Source organism: Pan paniscus, chromosome 6 (genome assembly GCF_029289425.2).
Source record: "Pan paniscus chromosome 6, NHGRI_mPanPan1-v2.0_pri, whole genome shotgun sequence".
Classification (NCBI taxonomy): Eukaryota; Metazoa; Chordata; class Mammalia; order Primates; family Hominidae; genus Pan; species Pan paniscus.
Window position 1 is genome coordinate 5,840,930 of NC_073255.2, and position 18,291 is coordinate 5,859,220.

The 18,291-nt window shown below is 63.6% G+C and overlaps 1 protein-coding gene across 3 annotated transcripts in view; it reads right to left on the minus strand.

Moving 5' to 3' along the window:
• Window positions 1–246: 246 nt before the first annotated feature.
• ADAP1 (ArfGAP with dual PH domains 1) overlaps window positions 247–18,291 on the minus strand; it is a 58,467-nt gene continuing 40,422 nt past the window's right edge. For all 3 annotated transcript variants that reach the window (XM_034963474.3, XM_034963473.4, XM_057302815.1), the window contains 7 exons: window positions 7,808–7,920; window positions 6,854–7,000; window positions 2,875–2,958; window positions 2,443–2,505; window positions 1,756–1,827; window positions 1,370–1,598; window positions 247–1,286 (listed from right to left, as the gene is read on the minus strand). In XM_034963474.3, coding sequence (XP_034819365.1) covers window positions 1,258–1,286; window positions 1,370–1,598; window positions 1,756–1,827; window positions 2,443–2,505; window positions 2,875–2,958; window positions 6,854–7,000; window positions 7,808–7,920 — 737 coding nt within the window. In that variant the 3' untranslated portion in view covers window positions 247–1,257. The remainder of the gene's footprint in view (window positions 1,287–1,369; window positions 1,599–1,755; window positions 1,828–2,442; window positions 2,506–2,874; window positions 2,959–6,853; window positions 7,001–7,807; window positions 7,921–18,291) is intronic.

Sequence of the window (18,291 nt, forward strand, 5' to 3'; positions counted from 1 at the left end):
GGAGGGGGGGCACCTGGGGAAGGGGTGCTGGGGGGCACCTCGGGTAGGGACCGTCTCCCGTGTACAAGGAGCATGGCGCTGTGACTAGCTCAGACACCGTGTCCTCCCTCCAAATCTCAGGGAGCGAGGGCCCTGTCAGGTCCCTGGGAGCAGACGAAGATTCTCCTGAAGCCAGGGAGGCAGGGCCACGTGTTCCCAGCCCAACTTCCTCCCCACTCCATCCTCGAACACACAGCTGGAACCATGCCAGAGCCACACTTTATTCCAGGATGCGACACGGGGCAGCGGATGCCTGGCCTCGGAAACCCCCTCCCTGCCTATGAGGGCTTGTCCAGGGCTCCCCTGGAACACAGCTCAGCCAGGCAAGGCTGGGAGAGGGCTGGGCCCCCCAGGTGACCTGCAGACGCCTCCCCCACCTACATGCCCCACGCAAGGGGAGCCCTAGAGCCCGGCCTGCCTTCACAGGAAGGAGATAGGTGAAAAATAAATACACGGCTGGGCCGCCAGCAGCAAGCGCGACAGTGCCCGGGACCCCCAGGGCCACTCCTGCCTCTGGTGGCCACACCGCGGCCCAGGCCATCGTCCCCAAGGGTTCAGACACCACTGTCGGCGAGCACCGTGCTGGGCGCAGAGGCCACGTGTGGTGGGACGGCAGCCTGCTGGCCCCTCCAGGTGAGGACCAGGAGCACAGGCTGTGGCAACTCCAGCCCGGGCAGGGGCCGGGACCTGTGTGGATAATCCACCCAAACACCCCACGGCCCTCATAGCCCCGTGACACACAACAGGCGCTCAATAAATAGTCGTGGAGGTGGGGGGAGGGCGGGGCGGCATGCGAGCAGGGCCCAGTCCCCGGCGGCCGGCAGCTGCCCACCGTGCTGGCCCCAAGCAGGGCTCTGCGCTGAGGCCTGGAAGTTCCCTCAGCCGTGGTGGGCGGCTCCTGGGGGCTGTGTCTGAGCTCGGGAGCCAGACTGGGCCCTGGAGAAAAGGGGGCCCCGGGTCAGGGAGGGGCAGGTTGGCTGGGTGTGGTCAGCAGCAGCATGACGGGGTTAGAGATCAGGCCCAGGGCCTGGGCTGCCTGCCTTGAGGTTCCAGAGAAGCATCCTGGAAGCCGAGGCTCGGGCCCTACCTGGCCGCGCCGGGCTGCCCTGAGGAGCAGGTGGGGCCAGGTGGCCTCAGGACGCCGGAGCCCCCCCATCCACGGGTCCCCTCCGTCTAGCCACAGTGAGTCCAGTGTCCGTGGTCCTCCAGCCGCACTCGCTAAGGTTTATGCTTGAAGTGCGCCTCCACTGCAACGGAACAGGGTCCAGCGTTGTCACAGCGGCAGGGAGTTGGGAGCCCTTCCAGGCCGCCGGCCGCCCGCCCCCCTCACCTGCGTACTCCTGGGGCAGCATGGGCCTGTCCACCGCCTTCTGGAAGGCCGCCACCCACTCCCTCTGGTCGGACTCCGTCTCGCAGGCAAACAGAAACTTGCGGTCGGGCGTGACGATGGTGATGCCATGTGGCCAGTGGTGGCCCTGGGTGGACGGCGGGAACCCATGCAGCACCGTGTAGCCACTCTCCTTGCTGCCAATGAAGACTTCCCCTCGGGCGAAGGCGTCCTGTGGGTGGGGACCGCACTGGAGGCGGGGCCATGTCCCTTCCAGCCCCACTTCACTCAGGCCAGGACTCGGGAGGCCACCCGCCCTCCTGGTCACGCATCTGGCAACCCCAGCCAGTGAGCTGCCCTCCCGTGCTGGGGCCACAGCTCCTCCTTACCAGGGGGTCTTTGAAGTACATGAGCCTGCGGTCATCCATGGTGAACCAGCGCTTCCGGAAGCCTTCCGTTTGCTGTGGGTCAGAGAGGGCCCGTGACCGGCAGGTCGCCGAGGCAGGCCCTACATCCAGCTGACCACAGCACACCCCAGAGGGCAGGGCCCAGGCTGGCCCGGGTCAGTCACCTCCATTCACTCACGCCTGCCGCTGGCCACGCCCCAGGAGGCCTCCGCACACGCCTGTCCTCCAGCCTCCACACGGCACCTCCCTCTTGCTCCTCCAGGTCCCCCGGGCCCTCCCTGGGCCCCAGATGGGGGTCCAGGCCTCACTTACGAGCCCTCACACCTGCACTTCTCCTCCGGGACCACCAAGACTCCCGGGATTTGTGTCTCCCTCCCACATTATGCCTCAGGGAATGGCAAGATGTGGGCCCCTGGCCGCGCGGGTGCACGGTCCCGTGGGTGAGGAAGCTGGTCCGACTGAGCGGGCAGGGAGGGTCTAACCAAAGTCTAGGACAGTGGCCCGAGTCCGCGGGGACCCCGGCCAGGCACAGACAAGGAAGGGGCTGTGAGCACCCACCAGACACCAGTTTAACACACAGGCGGCAGCTGGCAAGGCTGCTGCACCTCAGTCCGAGACCCACCATTGCGTACCCCAGGCCACCCCAGGCCACACGTGCGGCACACCCACCTTGGGCCCCGTCTTCTCCATGTAGCCTTCCTTCAGGTAGTTCCTGGAGAGCTTTGGCACCAGCTAGGGCAGGACACACCAGGCAAGGGACCTCAGAAGTGCAGCTCAGGCCGAGCCCCTCCCTGGCTGTGCCCCTCCATGCTCCCCTCACCCCGGGCCACCAGGACAGGGCCCAGGCCTGGCTTAGCCTCCGCAGGATCCACATTTCTGCCTCTGCTTGCCACCCTTTCCCTCCTCCCTTTCCCCTTTGGCTGAGCTGAAGTTCTAGAGTGAGGCAGGAGGGCTGCAGGCACGTCAGGGTGAGCCCTTGGCCAGTCCCAGGCCCAACCCTAGGGCTCAACATCATCCCAGACTCAAGGCACGAGGGCTCCGTCCACCCCCCACCCCACCACCCCTGTCTGCCCTGGAGCTGACCGCAGGGCCGCCACTCACATCTGCGTCACTGGCCCCTGGGAATGCCACCTGCAGGTAGTGGAAGCGAGCAGCTCGGAGTGCATTGAACCAGTCCACAATCTCCTAGGGGCAAAGGCGGGCACAGGCTTGGGCTGAGGAGGCTGCAGGGCTGGGGTCCCCACAGAGGGGCCGCTTCCCCCAGAGCCCAGCCCCTTCCTCCTCCCCGGCACCTCAGCTCCCAGCAGTCCTGCCGCAGGCCTGGCCCCTGTGCCCACACTGAGGCCGGGGCTGCTACACAGGGGCTGCACCTCTGCGGGAGGGCAGGTGCAGCCTCCCCCGGCGAAGTCCTGAGAAGGGCCGGGGCTAAGGGCCGGGGCTAAGGGCCGGGCCGGGCCGGGCCGGACAGGGTCGGGGGCTGCCATCCAAGCTCACTCTGTGGCCCTGGTGCTGCTGGGGCCTGGGCCAACTTGCCTTCCTTTCAGATGGTGCTATTTTTATGAGGATCCTTATTTTGTAGCTCAAGCAAGTCTTGGGGTGGTGGGAGAAGGGAGGCTCATCTGTTTATAAACGCCCTTGGAGCTGTGGCCCCTACCGAGAGTGGGCAGAGAGCAAAACTGCTCTCCAGGGAGCCGCCCTGGTCCTCTGGAGAGTGTGGGGTGGGCCAGCACCCTGGAACAGAGGGCCCATAGCCCAGGCCTGGCACCCAGCCCCACGTCGGGTGCCCTCTGGGTCTAGACTTCAGCCTGGCTGTCCCCTGCCCCCAGACCCAGCGCCCCTCCTGGGGTCTGCCCAGACCCTTGGCCCCATGACATTATAACCTGGGCCCTGGGCCCTGGGCCCTGGGCCTCCTGTTCAGCCTACAGCCCGGAGCTGGTGACCACTGGAAAGGTGCCCATCTCCACTCTTGGCTGCACCCTCTCCTGCCCAGGAAGAGCCAGGGAGCCCCATCCCTCCTCAGGCTTCTCCCCAGCCCCTTTGGCCTTGACTTTTGTCCCACAGGCAAAGCCCCCAGCACTGGACCAATCCAGTCACGGCTTCTCCAGCTGGCACCCGGCCGAGCACCAGCTGGAGGATGGTGTAGCCCCAGGCTCCTCCCACAGCAGTGGGATTGCCCTGTCCTCTTCCAGTGGCCCCACCCAGCAAAGCCCCACCCACCCCGACTGCCCCTCGTCGGCCTCCCGCCCTGCTTTCTCCTGTGGCCCTTCCTCCTAGGCCACGCCCACAAGCCACACCCACACCACCCAACCAGCCCGAGGCCCCGCCTCCCCTCCTTCCCCCGCCCACCCCGTTCCTCCGGCCCGCCCCGTCCCATTTGGCCCCGCCCTCCCTCCTCGTAGAGGAAGCTGAACCCGTCCACACCACACTGCCCCAAAGGCCTTGGGAATTCACAGCTCCAGGTCCCCCGGAAATGGAGGGGGCTCTAAGCAGAACTGGTTGGAAAATCACCCCTTTTCCCCCAGCAGGAGATGGAGCCGACTCCGGGGCTCCGGGCAGACGGGGCATGCCTGGTACACTCCACGCTGGAGCTCTGTGACCCTGCAGGCTGCAGCGGAAACTCCCTCAGCTCCCACAGCTGGGGGCAAGCGTCTGCCCTGGGCGGGGGGAATTATCTTTGGAGGATCCGACCTGCCCAGATTCCAGGATACCTGGGAAAGATTTCTCACAGGGAGCACAGCAGATCACACGGGCAGCAACTTAGAAGACAAAAACATTTTTCAGGGATAAGAAAGCTTCCAAAATTAACGTTAATAAGATACCACAATTACGAACCAAAAACAGCGTTTCAAAAAGGAATACTCAGCTAGGCACGGTGGCTCACTCCTGTAATCCCAGCGCTTTGGGAGGCTGAGGCGGGGTGGATCACTTGAGGTCAGGAGTTGGACACCAGCCTGACCAACATGGTGAAACCCGGTCTCTACTAAAAATACAAAAATTGCGGCTGGGCGCAGTGGCTCACACCTGTAATCCCAGCACTTTGGGAGGCTGAGGCAGGTGGATCACCTGAGGTCGGGAGTTCGAGACCAGCCTGACCAACATGAAGAAACCCCATCTCTACTAAAAATACAAAAATTAGCTGGGTGTGGTGGCACATGCCTGTAATCCCAGCTACTCGGGAGGCTGAGGCAGGAGAATCACTTGAACCAGGGAGGCAAAGTTTGCAGTGAACCGAGATCACGCCACTGCACTCCAGCCTGGGTGACAAGGGCGAAACTCTGCCTCAAAAAAAAAAAAAAAAAAATTGCCTGGGCGTGGTGGTGCGCGCCTATAGTTCCAGCTACTTGGGAGGTTGGGAGGCTGAGGCAAGAAAATCACTTGAACCCAGAGGCAGAGGTTGCAGTGAGCTGAGATCGCACCATTGCACTCCAGCCTGGGCAACACAGCAAGATTGGATCTCAAAAAAAAAAAAAAGAAGAGAAAGAAAAATAAATACTCCAAGAACCAAAGGCTCTCTGAAAAAGTAAATGCATGAGAGCAGAAACAAAACCCTCAACACAGTGTTGGAGACAAAGTTGAAGAAATTTCCCAGAAAGTAGAAGAAAAATGAACCAGTTTAAGAGCACCAATAACAGGAGTTTCAGAAAACGAGAACAGGGAAAGTGGAGGGAGGAAATCATTAGATAAGAAAGCAATCCCTGACCTCATGGAAACCAGTAACTGGACTGGAAGGGCCACCCTGGGCCTGTACCCAGCACATCAAAAGACGAGGGACCCTTGCCAATGAGGGTCCCTTGCCAATGAAGGACCCTTGCCAACACACGCACAGCATTGGAGAATTTCAAAACCGCGGGACAAACGTACTAGGAGGGAGGAATCCGTGGTGCAAAGCCTTCAGAATTAGCAGGAAAATTAATTCCAACCTAGAATTCTATATCTAGCCACAGTCTAAGCCAGGCAGGAGGTAGAACAGTCCAAGGTGCCAGGTGACCCCTTTCCCTCCAGGCACATCACTTCTACCAAGAGGAATAAGTAAACGAGAAAGACGTAGGACCCGGGCAGCAGGGCTCCACCCAGGAACCAGATGAGGCTGCAGGAGCGAGATCTCCAGGCCATGGGAGTCGCGGGCTCCCGGTGCCCGACTGCCTCCAGAGACAAGAGTCTGCGGAGAGTCTGTGGCAACACACGGTCAACTGCGGCAAGGAACACAGCCGCTTACTGTGGGAAGAGTGATCACAGCGTGCTCTGAGGCCAGGGGCTGCACCCGACTCGGCCCCCTAACAAACCCAGGATCAGATGCCAGCGGAGCACGGCAGGCAGGGGACGGGCACGTGGGAGGGGATGGAAAGAGCTGGAACCTCTACTTCCACGTGGGAAGTTGTCAGATGGTGCCTAAAGTGGGTAAATCTGCAGCGACACCGGCAGGTTATTTTTGGATATGGGGACCAATTCCCAACGGGGGTTAGGAGGGACCTCAAACTTCTGTTTCTCAAGACTTAGGAACGATATGGTGCTTTACACCGTGTGCACACAGACGTGTGATAAACATAGAAACAAGAACCTAAGTAACAAAGAGGCTGGGCCCACTGCCGGGCCCCCTGCAGCCTGGCCCAAAGACAAAAGGATAGCTTTTGTGGGGGTTTTACCTGGGTTCCCCCCAAGCCCTCCAGAGATGCGGGGTGCACCCACCCTCCCTGCTGCCACACCAAGGGCAGCCAAAGGAACACTACCCAAACCAGCCCCAGAGCCGGCTACTGTCCGCATCTCCTCCCCGTAGGACCCCAGTTCCCCCCGAGGCCCCCTCTGAGCATTGTGGGGGTGGTGGATCCTCTAGCCCGAGCTGGCAGCCCCCACTGACAGGGCCAAGCTGGGTGGCCCCAGAGACAGCGTGGTGATCCGGCTCCTGGGCAGCCCGACCCTGGGAACCTGCCTTCCTGCACCTGTCTTCCCATGCTGCCCAGCGCGAGTGCCCACCCTCCCACACGTCCAAGCACCCGCCTTCCCACGCTGCCCAGCCCGAGTTCCTGCCTTCTCATGCCGCCTAGCTCAAGTGCCTACCCTCCCATACCGTCCAAGCACCCACCTTCCCGTCCTCGTGGTAGATGAAGATGTTGCGGGTGCTGTTGTCCTTCAGGTAGGTGACCTGCAGGCCGTGGGGGTGGCCGATCTTGGCCGGCTGGAAGGTGGCATTCAGGTGCTCGATCTTCATCACAGCCTTGGGCTCCTTGGCCTGAGAAGGGGTGGGGTCTAAGCACCTCACAGGGGCCGTCATCCAAGCTCGAGGGAGCAGGAAGGGCAGACCCTGTGGGTGCTGGCGGCGCACCTGCTGTGCTGTATGGCTTTGGGCAAGTTACGTAACCTCTCTGAGCCTTGGCCTCCTGGTCTGTAAGCAGAAGGTAACAGCACCTCCTCCCAGAAGTGATGGGGACCTCAATGACACTGTGCAGGTGGCATTTGACATCAGACACTGCGCCTCCCTTCCCGGGGGCAGCCCCGGGCCCCACACGGCACGGCAGTTCCCACAGGGGCAGGCCCCAGCCACCAGCCCACCTCCAGCCAGTGCCCGACACGGCTCAGGTGGGTGTGCCACGGCTCAGGGCGGGTGCTTCTGAGCATCAGCCCATGGGCCTGGGGCCACCTTGTGAAGACCCCACTGTTCTTGCCAATGTGTTTGTCCTGTCCCGGGCCAGTCTCCCCAGGGTACCTCCAAGAAAACTGGGGGCTTTCTGGGGTCCTGGCTGGCTCCAGAGGGGCCCAGTGACTAGGTTCTCCCTCTCCCACAGCTGGGCCTGAGTTCAGGGGGCCCCGCCTGGCCGCCCAGGCTCCTGGAAAGCCTCAGCTGCCCCACCCTGGGGGACGCTGGGTCTGGCACACAGAGGCTCAGCCCAACACAGGCCAGTTCTCCTGGAGCGTCCCCATTGGCAGGGGGCAGCAGGGAGGGCAGCTGCGGATGGACGCGGCCACCACAGGCCCCAGTGTGGGAGGCCAGGATGCCGCCCCGGGACAGGCCCCCACCCCACCCCTGTCTGTGACTCACATCATTTCTGTTGAAATACTTCAGAGCACCCTCTCGTTCTGTCAGCACAAACTTCCGGCTCAAAAACTGCCCGTTGTCCCGGCCACGCTTCCAAAGAAAGCCCTCACGGTACCCTGTGGGGGAAAGGGGACACGAGTCAGACAGTGACAGTGGATGGGGGAGAGGGAACACAAGGGGTGACAATGGACAGGGGAGACGGAACAGCGGGGAGACAGGACAGAGGGAACATGGGGGAGAAGACACGGGGGGAGACGGATGGGGAGAGAGGACACGGGGGGAGAGGGAACATGGAGGAGACAGGGAGATAGGAAGATGGGCAAGGAAAGGGGACGGGAAAGGGGGACGGGGGACATGGGGGATGGGGAACATGGACGGGGGATGGGGAACATGGACGGGGGACGTGGGGGACGTGGGGGACGGGGGACATGGACGGGGGACATGGACGGGGGACATGGACGACATGGACGGGGGACATGGACGACATGGACGGGGGACATGGACGACATGGACGGGGGACATGGACGACATGGACGGGGGACATGGGGGACATGGACGGGGGACATGGGGGACATGGACGGGGGACATGGGGGACATGGACGGGGGACATGGGGGACATGGGGGACATGGACGGGGGACATGGGGGACATGGACGGGGGACATGGACGGGGGACATGGGGGACATGGACGGGGGACATGGGGGACATGGACGGGGGACATGGGGGACATGGACGGGGGACATGGGGGACATGGACGGGGGACATGGGGGACATGGACGGGGGACATGGGGGACATGGACGGGGGACATGGGGGACATGGACGGGGGACATGGGGGACATGGGGGACATGGACGGGGGACATGGGGGACATGGACGGGGGACATGGGGGACATGGACGGGGGACATGGGGGACATGGGGGACATGGACGGGGGACATGGGGGACATGGGGGACGGACATGGGGGACGGGGGACATGGGGGACATGGACAGGGAACAGGAGACATGGGGGATAGGGGACATGGGGGACAGGGGACATGGGGGACAGGGGGGACATGGGGGACGGGGGACATGGGGGACGGGGGACATGGGGGGCATGTGGGACAGGGGACATGGGGGACGGGGGACATGGGGGGCATGTGGGACAGGGGACATGGGGGGCATGTGGGATGGGACATGTGGGACAGGGGACATGGGGGATATGGGGGACGGGGGACACGGGGGACGGGGGACACGGGGGACGGGGGACACGGGGGACGGGGGACGGGGGACACGGGGGACGGGGGACACGGGGGATGGGGACACGGGGGACACGGGGGACACGGGGACACGGGGACACGGGGGACACGGGGGACACGGGGGACACGGGGGACGGGGACACGGGGGACACGGGGGACGGGGACACGGGGGACGGGGACACGGGGACACGGGGGACGGGGACACGGGGGACGGGGACACGGGGGACGGGGACACGGGGGACGGGGACACGGGGGACGGGGGACGGGGACACGGGGGACACGGGGGACACGGGGGACACGGGGGACACGGGGACACGGGGACACGGGGGACACGGGGGACACGGGGGACGGGGACACGGGGGACGGGGACACGGGGGACGGGGACACGGGGGACGGGGACACGGGGGACGGGGACACGGGGGACGGGGACATGGGGGACATGGGGGACGGGGACATGGGGGACATGGGGGACGGGGACATGGGGGACATGGGGGACGGGGACATGGGGGACATGGGGGACGGGGACATGGGGGACATGGGGGACGGGGACATGGACATGGGGGACGGGGACATGGACATGGGGGACGGGGACATGGACATGGGGGACGGGGACATGGACATGGGGGACGGGGACATGGACATGGGGGACGGGGACATGGGGGATGGGGGACATGGGGGATGGGGGACATGGGGATGGGGACATGGGGAATGGGGGACATGGGGAATGGGGGACATGGGGAATGGGGGACATGGGGAATGGGGGACATGGGGAATGGGGGACATGGACGTGGGGACATGGGGGACAGGGGGCAGGGGACATGAGGGCAGGGGACATGAGGGCAGGGGACAGGGGGGCAGGGGACAGGGGGGCAGGGGACAGGGGGGCAGGGGACAGGGGGGCAGGGGACAGGGGGGCAGGGGACATGGGGACAGGGGACATGGGGGACATGGGTCAGATGGTGATGGTGGATGGTTGGTGATGGGATATGACAGTGGACCAGGGCTGTTGGCTGCAACCCTGGCCCAAGCCAGCCTGAGGACGGCCTGGATGAGCGGGACTCCAGCTGTCCTTTACCAGCCCCCAGGGACCCTCCCCACCCTGGGTGGACATGGCCAGAGCCGCCATGGGCAGAGGCAGGGCTGGGTCCAACCTCGTGCTGCCCGGGAGGACCAGGCTGGCCTCCTCCCTCAGCCGTCCGCAGCTGCTGGGTCCAGGTGGTGCCATCCCCTCTTTTTTCAGGAAAGCTCATCTGAGGGGAGTCCAGCTCAAGCCCTCATCTCCGCCTGTGGCCTCACGCACACCACACAGCCACAGAAAAGTAGCCCGGGCATCCCCCTGGGAGCCTAAGCACCTGGACACGCCATCTTCTATGGCAAAACACACCGTGCACGCGTGGTTAGGACACTGCTGTGGCAGACGATCACAGGGGAGGGAGGCAGAGATATGAGGACAGGAGGGAAGGGGACGTGGCCGTGGAAACAGGCCAGAGGGGGCCCGAGAGCCCAGGAGCGCCGGGGAGAGGCCAGAGGACCCGTCCTGAGCCCAGAACCAGCTCTGCCCACTCCGAGTCTCGGGCCCGTGGGATCGTCCTGGAGCTCTGCCAGAGCTGTGGGAGAATAAACACGTGTGGCTTCCCACTTCTGCTCCCTGTCCGTGGTTCCTATCGTTGCCCGTCCTTTCTCCTGCTCTGGAACTCTGTGTCCTGCGAACTCAGATGCAGGTTCTTCTATGGCCCTGGCTGTCCCGCCCCAACAGCATGTGGCTTGCAGCCTCTGTGTCCTGGGCTCCGTCTGCCAGGCCTTGGGTCGCGTGCAGGTCCCGCCGTTGGCAGCAGCTGCGTGGCCAGGGTTGAGCAGGTCCTCAGTGGGTGCCGACTCTCCCGGGGTCACGGGGCCGTCTGCCGAGTGTCCGTGGGCCCTTCCCGGGGTCGTGGGGTCGTGGGGCCGTCTGCTGAGCATCCATGGGCCTGTCCGTGACCCCTCAGTGACTTCAGAGAGCACTTGCTTGGGGACAGCATCCCATCCTGCTGGCCATGTGGCCCGGGAGCCCCGGTCATCTGAAGGCAGGGGCTGCTGACCTGCGCCACAGGGACGCGAGGGGGCTGTGGGCTCCAGGCGGGGCTCAACAGCCCCCTGCAGCAGCCAACAGGCCAGACAGAGGCTCAGATTGCAGACACCGCCCATCAGCCCTGACCACCAAGCCCCCTGCTCCCCAGCGTCCCCTCCCCAGCTCAGACAGCCCCATCCCGACACCAGAGACCAGGGGCTATTTTCTCTGCTGAGATGCAAGCCATAAAACGCCTGGCGTCGGGGAGGGGACAGCTGGTGCCCTCGGGGAGGGGGCCCTGGGCTGTCTTGGATGGTGCCAGACGGGGCCTGCTCCCCTCACTGTCCGGAGCTCCCCGCTTCCCAAGCCTCTACAAGGCTGCTGCCCCAGCCCCATACGCACAGCAGCAGCCAGGAACCCCCTTCCCATGGAAGAACCCCCTTCTCCTGCTTCTCACTGTGAGAGCGAGGCCACCAATGTCCCTCAGACCCAAGTAGGGCCTGCTCAGAACGCCTGTTGACTCAGTGAGCCCCTGCCCAGGCACAGCTGGGTGTCCCCACGGCTCTGCCTCCGACATCAGGACCTCTTTGGACGCGGCGCTTCGTGTCTGAGGGTGGACGCCAAGAAGTGCCCGGGGAGGCATCGCAGCAGCAGGCCCAGCGGCGCTTCCCAGCCTGCCGCTCACGGCCTTGTGTGCACCCCGGGGAGCCTCCAAGGCGTGCGTGTCCGTGTCACCAATGCAGACGACAAGTTTGGGCCACCTCGCCCACGGGGGCTGGAGCTGGCTGGGTCCAGTGTGTCGGCTCCACAGACCTCTGCCCAGGACACAGCGGGGGCCCCTTCCAGCGACCGGGCTCCGTAGGCCACAGGGTGGGGACGCGCCCCTGCCATGCCCGCCGCGCCCAGCAGGTGACAGCAGTGCTCCGAGAAGCGCGCAGGCCGCGGGGTCCGGGAGGCCACTGCCCCTCTGCAGGCGCACGGCTGCTCTGGTGTTCTCGGGGTCCAGACGCCAGCGGGAACCCCGGTCCTCCCGACAGCAGGCGCCAGGACGCCGCATTCCAGGGGCAATGACGGCGCAGGAGTGTATTTCAGGACGGCGCTGGCCACGGTCCCGGACGCGCCCCACGCCCAGTCCAGACCTCAGGCTGAGCCTCTGCTCGCCCCATGCCTGGCCAGCCCCTTGGCCTCGCTGGGGAGGGCCAGGACCTCAGGGGCCTGCAGCCCCCAGTCGGCACCAGCAACAGCCAGTGAGACGGGGCTTCTCCCCACAGAGCAGCCCCTCACACGGCAGCGTCCTGGACAGCCGGGTGGGCTGCGGCCAGAAATGGCCATTTTCTCTTAAAGGACTCGTGAGTCCTGGGGCAGGACTCGACCAGTATTTATCAAACACCTACTGCGTGCCGGGCCCTGCTGTGAGCTGGTCCCGCTGTGTGTTGGGTCCTATGGTGTGGGGTGGGGGGGGGGGGGTTCCCACTGCACACCAGGCCCTACTGTGTGCCGGTCCCACTGTGTGCCAGGTCTTGTCCCACCTGTGGGGAGCTGGGTCCAGTCCACACCCCATGCCCTGCTCAGACGCCTCTGAGGAGCCCTTCTGCCCACCGCACGGCTAAGAGCAGGAAAGATGTTCAGCATCACCATGACCCACGAGAACGGCAAAACCAAACCAGTGTGCACACACACAGGCGCCCGACTGTGGGCGGGGACGCCGGCCCTTCCACGCTGCCCGTGGGGATGTAAGGTGCCCCAGTCCCTGGAAAGCAGCCAGGCCGTTTCTTCCACCACAGTGAAGCGCGCACACCACGTGCCTCAGACAGAAGTGAAATCCGAGGAAACAGGAACAGCCTTCACATAAAGCCCACACCCGTTTACGAGGCTTTTTTTTTTTTCCCCACCCAGGCTGGAGTGCAGGGGCACCATCACAGCTCACTGCAGCCTTGACCTTCCGGGCTCAAGTGATCCTCCAGCCCTGGCCTCCCGAGTAGCTGGGACCACAGATGCACGCCACCACACCTGGCTAAGTTTTGTATTTTTTTGTAGAGATGGGAGCTCACTGCGTTGCCCAGGCTGGTCTCGAACTTCTGAGCTCAGGTGACCCTCCTGCCTCTCCTCCCACCATACTGGGGTGGCAGCGTGAGCCCCACGCCTGGCCCGAGACTGCTGGGTCTTGGATTTGTCAGAGCTGGAACTGCACTCTAAATAGGATATGCAAAGTAGATGTAAATCACACCTCACGTATGTGATTTATATGCTAATTGTCTTGTAAACTGGGGCAGGGAAGCACGTGGCCCTGCTCTGAGTGACAGCTCACAGGGTGGTGGGCCCTCTGGGGTGGGAACTGGGTTCCCATATCTCATGGGGCCTCTGGCCTTCCACAGGGAGGGGTGCACCATGGATGGGTGGCCTCTGAGAACGGGGCTGAGGCCCTGATCACTGCACCCCGGCCGTCCCTGTGAAGGGCCTGGATCTGGCTTCTGGCCTTTGGGTCCTAGTGGCTCCTGCCCTCCCCCAGGAGGCAAACACCGGAGCCCATGGCAGAGCAGCGTCTCCTTGCTGGGTAAGGCCTTAGAGTTGAAGGCCTCCTCTGTGAGCCCGCACAGGGCTCCGTCTCTCCCTGCCCAGCCCGTCCACCCACGCTCTCCGACCCATTAATGCACCTTCTCCAGGTTGGTGCGTCTGGGACCGGCAGAGGCTGAGAACCAGCGGGCCGTATCCTGCGGAGGGCTCCAGGTCCCAGCTTCGCCCTGCGTGGGGCTCTCTCTCCAAACAGCCAGGACAGGGAGGCTTCCCTGTTCCCAGGGGTGAGGCCAGAGGGTGGACGAGGGCTCCTGGGGTCAGCTCTCACCCTGTTCCTGTTCTCATACAGCCCCCAGCACGGGGCCTGGCCCCCGACAGGCCTGGAGACCCCCCCACTCACACACGGGTTCACAGTTTCCACAGCGCCTTCCTGCCCAGAGTGACGTGTGGATGCCCCCATCCTCACCAGGCTGCCCAGGCTGCAGGAGGGACCACCCTCAGGGCCAAGTCAGCCCCAGGGTACCCCCCTCCCCAAGCCCCAAACCCTGAGGCCCCCACACAGGGGCCCCAGCGCCCAAGAACAGCGAACCCTGACTCCTGTAAGACAAACATGCCAGGAAGGGGGTGGGAATCGCACGGAGGGCCAGGAAGGGGGCGGGGGTCCCACGGAGGGCCAGGAAGGGGGCGGGGGTCCCACGGAGGGCCAGGAAGGGGGCGGGGGTCCCACGGAGGGCCAGGAAGGGGGCGGGGGACCCAGGAAGGGGGCGGGGGACCCACGGAGGGCCAGGAGCCGACACCCACCCAGAGAGGGGCAATGGGGCAGCCCTACCACCTCTGGCCAGGCCCCAAACACCCGCCCGCCCGAGGGGCAGCCCCACCGCTCTGGCCTGGCCCCAAACACCCGTCCCCTCATGGGCCACGTAAAGCCTCGCGCTGCCTGCGAGGAACGGCTGGTGATGTTCCCAGTAGCGCCCTCATGCCGCACACCATCGTCCCCACTATATGGACAGGGAAACCGAGGCCCCAGACGTCGTGCACAGCCCCAGCCCCCTCCTGGGCTCCGTCTGCCCTGTGACATTTAGGGCAACGGTCGTCCCATCCCTGCCTGGTACCACCAGGAGGGGCCGTCCTGAACCACAGGGGAACCACAGAAGCTCCGACAGGAGCACGGGGTCCGGAGCCTAGAGCAGGAAGCCCCGCGTCTCAGCGAGGCCAGGGCCTGGCCCTCAGGACAACATGAGGCATTGTCCAGGCCCCTGTGAAAGCCGCCATTGAGGCTGCGGCCCGAGGCGGGGCCAGCCCACGGTGGGAGCAGCTGTCACCAGGGTCACCCCCAGGGGCAGGCGGGGGGCAAGGCTGGCTCAGACACAAGGATAAACCCCCACATCTGGGGGAGGGGTGCGGCGCATCCCCACGCCGTGACCTTGGCCCAGGGAGGCGGCGCAGAGGGTGGGGGAGCCCTGCTGGCTCAGCGGGCTGAGGTTCACCTGGGGCCACAGCGACGCACCTTCCGCTACGCACCGACACCAAGGGCTTCTCCCCCGGTCCTTTGTCATCAAAGAGCATCTTGGGGAGACACAGCGGCCACAGAGGGGCTTCCCTGCCACAGGTTACTGCAACGTGCACCTCAGAGGTGTTTCCGCTTCCCTCACTCCTCTTGCATTTATTTTATTTTGATACGGAATCTCGCTGTTGCCCAGGCTGGAGTGCAATGGCGCAATCTCGGCTCCCTGCAACCTCCGCTTCCCAGGTTCAAGCTATTCTCCTGTCTCAGCCTCCTGAGTAGCTGGAGCTATCACGCCAGGCCTATTTATTTGTTTTAAGACAAGGTCTCTCTGTGGCCCATGCTGGAGTGCAGTGGTGCAATCACAGCTCACTGCAGTCTTGACCTCCTGGGCTCAGACCATCCTCCCACCTCAGTGTCCTGAGTAGCTGGGACCACAGGCGCCTCCATGCCCAGCTAATTATTAAACTTTGTCTTGAGACGGAGTCTCCCCACGTTGCCCAGGCTGGTCTTGAACTCCTGGCTCAAGCAACCCTCCCACCTCGGCCTCCCAGAGTGCTGCAATGACAGGCATGAGCCCCGGTGCCCGGCCTTCTTTTGTATTAACTGGAATTTGTGTGCAAAGGCTGCTGGCCTCCTCCCCTTTTTTTTTTTTTTTTTTTGAGACGGAGTCTCGCTCTGTCGCCCAGGCTGGAGTGCAGTGGCGTGATCTCCACTCACTGCAAGCTCCACCTCCTGGGTTCACACCATTCTCCTGCCTCAGCCTCCCAAGTAGCTGGGACTACAGGCGCCTGCCACCACACCCAGCTAATTTTTTTGTATTTTTAGTAGAGACGGGGTTTCACTGTGTTAGCCAGGATGGTCTTAATCTCCTGACCTCGTGATCCGCCTGCCTCGGCCTCCCAAAGTGCTGGGATTACAGGCGTGAGCCACCGCGCCCGGCCTCCCCTTTCTCTTTACTTGTTCCATTCTTTATGTATATGTCTATGGACTTGGGGGTGTGTACCTTGCTCCCCTGTTATAATCCCCTTATACCATCTTCCTTTTGTTGCTCAAATTACTCCTCCAGCTTTAGCCATTAAAAGCTCCTTCAGAGGCCAGGTGTGGTGGCTCATGCCTATAATCTCAGCACTTTGGGAGGCCGAGGCGGGCGGGTCACCTGAGGTCAGGAGTTCCAGACCAGCCTGGCCAACATGATGAAATCCTGTCTCTACTAAAAATGTAAAAATTAGCCAGGCATGGTGGGGGGCGCCTGTAGTCCCAGCTACTCAGGAGGCTGAGGCAGGAGAATGGCGGGAACCCGGGAGGTGGACATTGCGGTGAGCTGAGACCGCACCATTGCACCGCAGCCTGGGCAAGAGAGCAGGAAAAAACAAACAAAAAAACTCCTTCAGAAAAGCCCGGTGGTGATCCTTCCTTTTGGGTGGCCTAACAGAGGGATGGAGTGGGGCTCCCCCTTCCTCAGCCATGGTCCTGGGTGGCGTGGCCCACACACAGGACATCTGGGGCCCCCGCCCTGTGAGAACAACCCGGCCATTTCCACCCACAGCCAAGGTGCAGGCTGTGGGCACTGGGCGTGGCACAGCCTCTGGGAGTTCTTGGTTCCGGCTCATTCCGGGGCAGACCTGCAGCCACTCCTCTGTGCAGAGCGGGAGCCACCTGGCCCAGGCCTCACCTGGCCAACGTGGGGTTGGGGGTGTGGCAGGCCCTTCCCAAGCCCCGAGCTTCCCCTTCCTCCCGGGCCCTGCCGCAGGGACTTCTATATTTCCCTGTGGTCGTGAGGTGTCGCCACTGCCGTGATAAAGGGCTCTGGTGGCAAAGCCAGGGAGCAGGGCAGGAACGCCGCCGGGAATCCCCAGTGCACTCTGGGAGGGGTTGGGAGGCCCGGGAACTGCCAACTGGCGCTGGAGCCCTGTGGAGGAGGCTCTGCCCACGGGGCCGCCCCAGACAGGAGGACACGCCCTCTCCTGCTGCTGCACCCACCCAGACATGGACTCAGGGTGGGGGCCATGGGGAGGCTCAGGGGGTCCCTGAGGTCTAACCCTGAGCACCAGATGGACACCTGCTCCCTCATCCATCCAGCAAAGGGCAGGACCTAGGGTTCCAAATAGCAGCGGGCCGCTAGGTCTGTGGGAGAGGTGCCCTGGAGCCCCTGAACACACAAGGAGACAGGCAGGGCATCTCACAGGGCCCTGGAACCCCGCCCTGCACAGCACCCAGAGACAGCAGCCTGGAGCACAGTCAGTCACCGCCTGCTGGTCCCCAGGCCCTTGGCCGTCTGAAGCGGCCAGGCCTTCGTGCCTACTGACTAGGCTGCAGGGGCAGGGTAGAGGGGAGGCTTCAAGGAGGGGTGAGCCCTGCCCTGAGCAGGTGGGTGTCAGTGGGCCCTGAGCACAGGGCCATACGGCTCAGCACCTCTGGGTCCCTGGGATCCCAGCAGCCTCCCTGCAGCCGGGGCTCTGGGGCCCGAGGCCCTCTGGCTGGCGTGCCTGGTGCCTCCTGCGCGACCTGGAAGGTGCCGTGGCCCAAGGGTGGCTGGTCAAAGGCCTTGGTGGAGGCAGGGACAGACCCACGCCCCCAGGGCCTGCAGACACCTGGGATTCTGTTGCTATGACTTTCCGGGCCCTGCGAGGAAGGGTGGGACAGGCAAGTGAGGAGGAGGCAGTGGTAGCATTCCGGGTAGCAACAGCCTTAAAGAAACAGGATGGGGCCAGGCGCGGTGGCTCACGCCTGCAATCCCAGCACTTTGGGAGGCCGAGGCAGGTGGATCACGAGGTCAGGAGTTCGAGACCAGTCTGGCCAACATGGTGAAACCCCATTTCTATTAAAAAAAGAAGAGAAAAAAATAGAAAAATTAGCTGGGCGTGGTGGTGCGCACCTGTAATCCAGCTACACAAGAGGATGAGGTAGGAGAATCACTTGAACCCAGGAGGTGGAGGTTGCAGTAAGTGGAGATTGCACCACTGCACTCCAGCCTGGGCGACAGAGCTAGGCTCCATCTCAAAACAAAAACAAAAACAAAAAAAACAGGACGGAATAGGAATGCTGGGTTAAAGGCCTCCATGCCAGCAGTGGCTGCAGCTGCCGGACCTTTAGTGGGAGCAGAGGTGAGGGCCTGGGGTCTTATCCACTCAACAGGAGCCCCCAGAGGCCTGGGGAGCCGGTGCTCAGAGGTAAGGAGGCCTCTG